The sequence below is a fragment of the Scatophagus argus genome, chromosome 10 (assembly GCF_020382885.2).
Source record: "Scatophagus argus isolate fScaArg1 chromosome 10, fScaArg1.pri, whole genome shotgun sequence".
NCBI classification, from domain to species: Eukaryota; Metazoa; Chordata; class Actinopteri; family Scatophagidae; genus Scatophagus; species Scatophagus argus.
In genome coordinates, this window is record NC_058502.1 from 22,569,515 (window position 1) to 22,579,782 (window position 10,268).

General features: G+C 37.6%; 1 protein-coding gene across 1 annotated transcript in view; it reads left to right on the forward strand.

Annotated features, from left to right (window-relative positions):
- The window catches only part of si:ch211-250c4.3 (uncharacterized protein LOC100535981 homolog), a 31,838-nt gene extending 24,205 nt beyond the window's left edge, over window positions 1-7,633 (forward strand). The window contains exons 5-8 of the mRNA XM_046402139.1: window positions 716-843; window positions 3,331-3,452; window positions 4,667-4,771; window positions 6,527-7,633. Of these exons, the coding sequence (XP_046258095.1) occupies window positions 716-843; window positions 3,331-3,452; window positions 4,667-4,733 (317 nt within the window). The 3' untranslated portion in view covers window positions 4,734-4,771; window positions 6,527-7,633. The remainder of the gene's footprint in view (window positions 1-715; window positions 844-3,330; window positions 3,453-4,666; window positions 4,772-6,526) is intronic.
- The last annotated feature ends 2,635 nt before the right edge of the window (window positions 7,634-10,268 follow it).

The window sequence follows — 10,268 nt, forward strand, 5'->3', positions numbered from 1 at the left end:
GACACAGCTGGAGCTCTTTTTTTAGCATTTCCTTATCTAGCAGTGCCCTGATCAGGAGAAACTGTGAACCTGCGTGATAAGGGGAGGTGTGTTTACATGTGGGGACTGGGTTAAATGGGGAGTGGGATGACCAGAGGCAGGAAACAGGCCTGTGCTCATTTACTCTACCATTTGTCAAGACATCACTCCCTTCTCAATATACAAGCAAAGGCTTCAAACATGTAAACAAGCACTTCATCTCACAAAGCAAACCTAATAAATGTGCAACATACAGTCTTAAACGATGATACCAAAATCATGTTTTTCGGCGATGTTGTAAGTCAGGGTAACCATTTACAATGTGTACAGTGTTTGATCTGCACAGTGCCAATAACAACATTATCAGGTGATAAGGTGATCAGGCATTTTTTACTTGCACCAGTCACCCCTGTTTGAGCCCAAAAAAGAAAAAAATAAAGAAAAGAAAAAGAATTAATCTTGTAAAACTTCATGTCTGTTGAACTGTTTCCTTTTTAGGAAAGTAGGGAAGTTAAAACATAAAACAGACAAAAGATACAGTATATACAAGATGATTTACTTACATACGTATCAAGTGGACTTTCACATAACTTTAAAAAAAAACAAAAAAAAAACCTTGCTGATTTCAATCTTGATGAGCTGAGCCAACTCTCCCATGCACACTGTGACCACATCTTGTTTGGAATTTGTGTTTTAGTCATGAGCAGTGAGGGCTTGACACCTGTCCCATTGTGGAAGAGAGGCCTGAACCGAAGAAGTTACACGGAGGGGGAGGTCCACTTCTTCGAGGACAGTACCGAAGGTCTCTCCATCCCCCAGCGCAGGGTGAGTCATGTGCAAGGGTTATAGGTCCACTGCAAGAATTTCGTTCTGTTTGCTAGCCAGATAGCTAATTTTCTTTGCAGTAAACAAAGAGGTTTTAAAGAAATTCAACACGCATCATTGAAGATATTTTATGGTTTTTATTATCCATAATGATTTTTCTATGAAAATAATTCATTTGATTTAATTGCAACCACAGGATGCCTTCACTTCATAAATTATAACCCACAAGACATTTAAATTATTCCCTGCCAATACATTCTGAATCATACAAGGTTGCCCAATGTCCTTATGCTCTTTTAATTGTCTTCATGGCAAACAGGCAGACATTTCAGAGATGACACAAGACGAATGAGATGCTTTCTTAGAGGGGTGATTCTCCTTCTGCAGGGGCCCCCGACTGCTGGGAATTGACAGTAATACAGCAGGGAGGATACTGCTGCTCCAAAGTCAATAAGTCTTCTTTTTAGCTTGGTCATTTTTGGCTCTTTCCAATGGTTTGATGAATTATTGTTAACTCAAGGGCTGATTCCTGTCTTTTTCCATAGCTAGAATTTCATCTTTTGGCCTTCATCAATTGGTGCAAATGTCATTATGGAGGATGGAACATTAGTCATATGATAGCAAGACTTAAGAGACAAAATTGTGTCCCCACCCCATATGCATGTTATCAGCTGACCAAAGTTCCACACTTTGGTCCTTTGATTACAATTGAGCCAATAACTCATTTGCCATGATGAAGGCCATGAGGTGTGGTTTAAAGTTACAGCAAAGGCTTGTAAGTGGTAGGCTAAATTTGAAAAAGATGAAAATCAATTTCAAATTTAAAATCAGCATAATATCAATAACAGCAGAATCAATATATTTATAAAGATAAAAGACATTTAGTTTCTAGATCAGATGTGTCAGATTCAAATGTGGCCTACCATCTTATTTTCTGTGTCCTGCGAGAGTTTGCACAAATATAATTTGCATGATACAGTTATGTACTGTGATACAGAAGTATAGTGTCCGTGAAATAGCCTACATGTCTCAGAAAGCAAACTAATTTCTTATTTTTTTCTCTTCTGAAGGCATCTCTAACAGTGGCACTCTAGCCAAATAGTTGTAGCTAGTGATGTTAGTGTTAATAACAACAGCCAAGTAAAATGGCCAAGAAAAGAAAAGTTAATACAGATGGAAGGAAATTTAATAGTCAATGGGAAAGTGAAATCATGTTGTGCTTAATGGAGACCAGCCAATACGGGTTCTTTGTAACAAAGCAGTGGCAGTGCTAAAGTAACACCATTTACAGCTGCACTTTGACACCAAACACAGATCCACGTATGCAGTAAATGGAAATAATCATTGTGTTGCCCTTTTATTGATTTATGTAAGACTGTTGATCTTAGTCTTTCGAAATACCTCGAATCTATTGGAACGTGGAATCTTACAATTGATTTACAAATTATCTTGGTAGTCGAACAAAGGTGTAAACAAAGGTGGGCCCTGATTTCTGTTCCAGGAAAAGTTCTATTCTTTTTGTTCTTCTTTTTATAGTAAATTAGGTGCAAATGTTAGAAACAGTACCATATATGAATCATGTCATCTTAATACAATGGTGTCCCCTGTTGTTTGAGGAAGTTCAAAATTTGCATTTGTTTTTTATGCAGCAAACCTTAAGGTTAAATTACTCTTAAACTCAGATAAAGAGTATGCGGAAAATAAATTGGTTCATTAGTGTGTTTAAAACACATAGACGCTTACTAAAAGTTACCAGATGTTGGTTAGCAGTCGTCAACAGTCAGAAGACAACAGTACTGCATTCTGTTTTTCAGCAAAGCACCTTTTGAATTATTAATTATAATTGAATTATTTGTTATTTATTCCTTGAGTTACTTGTTCCTTGAGAATCACCGTGTCAATACTGAGACTGGTAAATTGGCTTTAAAATATAACGCTTTACATGCAGCAAGTGGAACAACCTGCAGAAACTTTTAAACTGACTAGATCAGCTGATCTCTTTGAATCAATTTAACTTTCTTTTAATAGACAGAAAGATGTGAATGTCATTGTTTTAATCCCTTTTTATCATTTTTGCCCTTTTTTAATAAAAAAACATGAGGGTTCTTTATCTGGGTTGATGGTAACTCTAGAGCTTTAAATATTCTTTTCTTTTATCTATTGTAGTGTTATATGTATTGTTTGGTTATGTATTTTGCTCTCAATGGTCTTCTGTTGATTAATTAAAAGTAAGGAAATGCTCCTGATGAGTTCTGAGCATATTGGCTATTTGAGGAAAATCAACACAAACTGCACAATTGTTCCAGGAGTGCAATTTTCACAGTCCTAAGTGAAAGCTGCCTTCACTTTCTGTCCGAACACACCCCAACACTGAAGACTGCATGGGGGACCGCTGGCAGGGCTTTAGGCCTTTAGTGTTCCAGTCACTTGTTACAGCTAGAGGTAAAGTTGTATTAAATTTTCATTCTCTTTTGTCTTTGTGTTCAGCTGAGTGAAAATTACACATGGGGGCGAGTCAAAGACCTGGTGAGAAAGACTAAGATGAGGAACCAGAGCAGGCTGGGACTGACTTCTACTTCACTGAAGATGTCCTGTCCACAACTCTATGTGTGAGGAATACACTGCAGACTACACTCTGTGCTGTATATTCTTTATTGACTGTATATGAACGACAGCTACATAACCATGTATTTTTAAGTCAATAATAAGTAGAAGCAAATCCATTTAGCCCTCACCTATTGGATTACTCATCAAAGTACTTGATAAAAGATAGAAGAGCCTTTTTTCTTACAGTATATGATCAGATGTGTGTGAACTCCACAGTCCACATGCTTTTGTTCACATTTCAACTATAGCTGGTTTTTCCTGTTTTGGTCTAGACTGCTGGTCTACATTTACTGAAAGGAAATGTTAATGCTACAGCATGCAATGATATTTTATACAACATTGCTTTGTGCCACTTGTTACTCTGGTGATATGCTCCCAGTATGTTTTTGGGGATTCAAATGAAATTCTGGCTACATTTTACAAGTTGCTCCTTTAAACTGTGAATATCCCCTCAAATCTGTTTCCAATCTCTCCAACTCTCTTAAAAACTTCTTTTTTTTTTGTTTTTGTTTTTGTGGCGATGTCTTGTCCTTTTGGGTTAATATGGAAAACCACTTAAAAGGAGCTGTGCTCATTTCACTTGTTTATTAAACCAAACCAAAAAAAAAGAGAAGGAATGCAAGTTATTTGATAGCAGTAAATGAAGGCCAGGATGAGGGGAAAGAAGTATATATTTTTGAGTGTGGAAAAGTGACAGCTTCAGTGAATTTGGGTAAGAAGAAAAGTGAGACAGATTCCTGGAAAATAAAGATTAAAGGGAGCTATTAGCTTCGTTTTTGTTTCTGAGGGTAGGGGTCTGAGTACAGATGAACTGTGCCTTCTCTTTTAAAGGTTGTACAGTGCAGGAATCTGTGGGGAGGTGGAGGACTGCTGGTCCTTCAGCCTCTCCCTCTGTCTTGGCACAGATCCAGAAGAACAGAGGAGGGGGTTGGAGAGTCAGGCCTTAGGTATGCCTGAAGGAGTGGGAGAATTCCCTCATGGATTTAAGATGAGGCCTGGTGAGATATGGCAGCAGTCCAGAATTCATTAGAAAGAACATCAACCTCCTACTGAGACATGTATGCAGGCCTGCTGCAGTGCATCTGACAATATGGGAATAATAGACAATGAATGTTTTCTCATATTCCCAGGCTGAGCTCCCATGATGCAAACTGAATAAGTAAAATACCAGAAATATTGCAAAAATCTCTCTGTAATAACTGTCTTGTCTTTACAGGCCTGATCTGTTTCCAGTAGAACCTGCTGGTAAAAAGAGGAACTCCATGATTGCCTTGGGCCACTAGATCAAATTGGACTTCCCTTGGCAACAATAATGAGCCAGGTAATACAGACCACTTTTACCTTTCCTCATCAGTACCATGTTAGATCATAGTACAAAAGTAATCCACATGGATTGAGGAGGGAAATTTCGCAAAGGACCCATTTTCTTTCCATATCAATGCAACAAGGAAGTGTGTTCATCTACTCATTGATGGTAGGATACCTAACTAAGCTGACTAGGCTAGTTGACCTTACAGGTTAGATGAGGAGGATGCCAATAATGTTTAAATCTCCCCAGGTATACACGTAAGCCTCACATCCCTGAATACATGCATGTTTCCTTCTGATCATGAAATTCATTCATTAATAATGCACAGACATTAACATTACCTCAAATAATAATGGCGACATAATGCATTATAGAGAGTAGTAAAGACTTTCTGATGTATCACACTCACAATTTCAATGCAATTTATTTATTTATATAGCACCTTATACAATCAAAATTGTCTCTAGATGCTTTACAGAGACCCAGAGCCTGAACCCCCAAGAAAGCAGGACCCGGCTTGCAAGGGAGAACCATCCTGCTGATAGTCAGCAGGGTGAAGGAAGAGAAGAAGAGGTAGACAGGACAGAGAGGATGAAAGAGAGAGAGACAGAGAGAAACATACATGCAATAAACATCCTAAATTACAAGGACAGACATGACAGGTTGTTATAATTGGAATTCTGAAAGACTATATATTGTATGTATTTGTTTTTTAGCTGATATGTTGTTTAAGTTAGTTATAATAGCACTACATAGAAGAACAACATGGGCAGATGTTGACAGTAGACACTGGGTTTGTCAGAGGGCCAGATGCACAACTACGATGTAATACATTATATAAATATATATGGGCTGTATAAAAGGTTTTACTCTTTCTCTATGCAGTTGAAATGTCACATTGCTTGACTTAGTGTGCATACTTGACTGCTTACACATCTTTTATATAAAATACAGTCATGAAGGATTTTTCTATTATGTTTGATAATCAACTACTTGCCATTAGCAAAACATTTTCAGGGAAAATATAATTCCATCGGAATAGTAATTTTTCAGCACATCATCACATCATTTTCATTTTCACATCATTAGATTGTGTCATTGTAACACACACAGAAGAGCAAACGTCATACCCAGAATGTTCATTTTGAACACACTGTAACTGGAAGGTGCTCCCTTGATATTCACGCGATAACTAAGCAACAGCAGTACATGAGAAAAGTGTAGTTAAGGTTTGCGAGACAAACCCACTTAGTTAAAGTCACGCTCCACTCAAAAGTGTTCCGCTTATCTCCCTGTGACGATAAGATTCACTGTGCAGAATGATGTATGTGCGAGTATGACACTAGTGCATTGGTTTTCACATTCATCTGCTGTACGGGGAAAGTTAATGTGTTGGCCTTAAATCTCAGTTCAGCACCTGGAAGTGCGAGGTTCTGACGTCTCAACTGGTTTGGAAGACTGTATTCAATTAACACAAATGACAAGCATGACTAGACTTGAAATTGGAAATATTTGGATATTATATAGTTGTTGAAAGCAAAGTTAACACACTCCTGTGGTAGTGGGGGGTCCACTACCCTGGTTTCTACTATCTTGATTTCACTATTTCACACTATGTGAATCCCTGAAGATGGACTGTGTTTCACCCTGTTGCATTACTGTCCATGTACCTTCTGGGATTCTTCACAAAGAAACAGAGACAGGAATTTTATAAACTCCTTCATCTTTGTGTCCTCATCAGAGCTGACCCACCTTATTTTTATGTAGGGAATTGAAGAGCACCGTGAAGATATACGGAGAGATGAAGACTGGAAAAGAAAAGCTATAGAAGAAAAAGGAGGTAACTAAGAAGAAAGAAGAAACTGAGAGGATTAAAGGAGTGGACTTGTGTATAAGGGATGCTGTTGATACATTTAAGGGAGAATGAAAGTGTTTATGTGAGATTTATTAAATGTATACTGTAGTGTATATGAGAGATATAAGCAGTGTCATGAAATTAAGAGCCTATTATATGTCTAAAATGATCTATACTGTGACATAATTTAACTGCATTATACATTCTCTGTTGATACTAGTTACACTTGTATAGGTTGCCATTAGGTTGCTGTAAAATCTAACAATCCAGCTGATGTGAAACATACTCAATTGATAACTTTTAATTTTATATGACATTGTAAATATGTTATATAGAAATGGCAGTGTGTGTGTGTGTGTGTGTGTGCGTGTGTGATATAACTGGAGCGCATGCTGAGATAATATGTATGAAGGCTGCAGGAGATAAATGCTGAAAAGTTCCAAGGTGTATGAATTATACATCATGTTAACAACTGAGCTGAAGATAACATGTCAGATAGGCTCTTACATCAAACAGCAGTTTGCCTTCACAGTTACTTTCTTTCATTTCAGCCCATAAACATTTGCAAAAAAACATATTTCTTTTGATATAAGCAGAATATACACTGTATATGTGGTATGTTTCAATAGCATGCAGAGGTTGTGTTTGTCATGCTAAGCTCTGTTTTATCCTGTGTGCCAGTGTTGCGTCACAGAAATTCTGTGGTTTTATTTAAGACAGGATCCAGGAATCATAAGTTACAGTTATTAACTCAGGGTCAGATTTGAAACAAAATGGCATGCTTCAAATAAGGTGCTTGTTGGATCATCTAATGACAATTATGTCCACTTTAAAGTGACTGGCCCAGTGTTTGGAGGTGTTTCCATCAGGGTTTGATTCACTGCAGACACACTAAAGACATATGGCAGTATGATTTTTGGGTTTATTGGTTTTATGCCTCACCTTCGAGTCACAAGTGTTTCTACTATTCAGAAGAGGCAGTTTGTTTTCAGCATTCATAATATTAAATATATTGTTTTTGTACTGTTTTCATTCAAGTATATATCAAAAAGGGATGATAAATGATCACATCTCCTCCAGATCACTGTGCTTTTTCTTAGCCCTTGATGCCCTTGATGTTCATCAGTTGAAATAAGAAACATTCAGGGAAGTCAGAGCTGAAACATCAACTCATGCAATTGTTTGTGCCACCACAAGGAAATATTGCCTCTGGCATCCATGTATGTGGTTGCATTAAATTAATATGGAGTCAAACTTTCTTAGGTTCAGTCATGCACAACAGTGCGTGACTGAATCTATGTGTGTGTGTGTGTGTTCTAGGAGTTTGAAGGTTCTGTGCAGTATATTAGCTGTTAGGACTGTACTCGCCTGGACAGAAACCACAGATGTTGTACCTGGAATCTTCTGGAGCCACTCTTCCAGTTTGTGTGTCACAGCCCCCAGTGCCCTGATAAAGTTCTGTGGGGAAAATGTCTGTCATTCTCTGTAGGTGGGAGGCCCCACCCTCAATGTACAAGACCAAGAGATTACAGCATTCCAGTGCTAGCGATCACAAAATAACCCTGACAGGCCAGGTGGGGCCTCAGGTTGGGATTTGGGTCTGCAGGCCATTGTTGGGGACCTTGAGACATTCCTTGTGTGCGTGTATGTGCATGTGTTTGTGTGTGTGTGTGTGTGTGTGTGTGTGTGTGTGTGCGCGTGCACATAACTTTCCTGTGAGTCGGATCAGTCTGTAAAAAATGCATGTATATTGACATCTGTTTTTGTGTACATTATAGCTAATGTTTATGTATAGGATATCAAACAACTGTTTATGTATGTTTCCATTTGCATATTGTGTCAATATTAAGATTTATTTTTAAAAATAAAGTTAAATGAAAAGAAATTATTTTGTGTAAGATGACTTGCTCCCATAGTGTGTATTATAAAGTTCTTTAACTTTTAGCATACTATTACGGCCCAGCCTGCCCACCAGTAGCTGCCTCCTTCAGCTCTCCCCTGACTGAACATTCCCCATCTTTCTTTCCATGTTGTTAACTGCTTTCCAGCCTGTACAACATCCATTGCACGTCTGCCCGTCCTGGGTGAGGGATCCCTCCTCTGTTGAGGTTTCTTCCATTTTTTCCTGTTAAAGGTTTTTCTGGGAGTTTTTCCTTAGTTGATGTGAGGGTCGAAGGGCAGAGGATGTTGCTGATGTTATGTTAAGCCCTTTGAGACAAACTGCTTGTAAAAATGGGCTGTACAAATAAAGTTGTCTTATCTTGTGTCTTGTCTATTAAAATATCTAAAAAGACTAGATAAAAATATGGAAGGTAAGGTTTTATAGGCCATATGATAACCCCATGGCCAATGCAATGAAAGGAGTGGATTTAATGAAGCTTATGTCAATAGCATATTCATCTATTCAATGGCCAGGAAATGTATATGAAAAAATAAAAGACATGCCTTGCTTTAGGATCAATAGAAAACAAATAATACACTAGACATTAAAATCAAGTCTGATATTTTCCAGGCACATGTTACAGGGTAGGGGAAACCTTTGTCCCATATGATAATACAAGTTTCTGCACGTTGCCGCTTAGTCTTTTTTTTTTTTTTTTGGTAATGACTTTGAAGTAACCTTCAAAACCATAACTGAAACATTTTGACTTGTAAAACACAGGTTGTAATTAATGAATTTAATGACAGCTTAACTCTTTCATTCCCAAACAAGGCAGTAATTACACTCAAAATGACTCCAAATGTCCCCCACAATATATTGATATAAATACATATAGAAAACAAATTGCTATGCTATGGCAAGCAACCACAAACTGACGTCCAGTACATTTGAAATTCTGGTCATAATCTTAACAAAAATAAACAAGTACCATTAGTATTTTCTAGTATTATGGTGCAGTGCTTGTGCTGTCTAAGTGGTGTTACCATACCCCCACAGAAGTCGTTTTCTCAAGTACTGTGGGTTGGTACAATTCATTCTGAACACTGACTCATGACTTTCAAATGTATTAAAAAACAAAAAACTAGAATGCAAATACGGGATTACGCAGGCTATATGCAATGGTGCATGCTAGTCAAACCTTACTGATTTACCTAGATGGAACAGAGCCATTATTGGTTATGCTTATACTTTTTGACAAAAAATCATACATGTTAATAAAGCTAATAGGCATATTCATGTCTTAGAAATAACATTTATGAGAGCCTTATTCATACCAAGTGTTTTGTGAACACTGATAGTTTTGTTGTTGTTGTTGCTCTGTACAAATGAAATGATCACCAGTCTTGACTGCCCCCAGGTGGTCAAAGTGAGTAACTACAACCCAAAAAAGTGGCTGTGGGGGTGGAACAATAGCAAGGGCAAACTCAGGATGCCCAACACCAACCCGCACTGAGTGAAACACTGATAGTCTTTATCTATTCAAACTGGAAGTCATGCACATTTCACTGTTGGTATTTGTAACAGAGACACTAAAATAAATTGATCGTGATTCATGTGTTTAATGCTGTAGTACTGCAGTGAATCACTATGACAACATGGATCACTAAATACAGAAATCATTTACAACATCAGGATTTATAATAGATAGGTTATATCAGATTCATTTTAGTTCAGTTTATTAGCGCTAAAATAGCTTCTACAACAGCAATAAT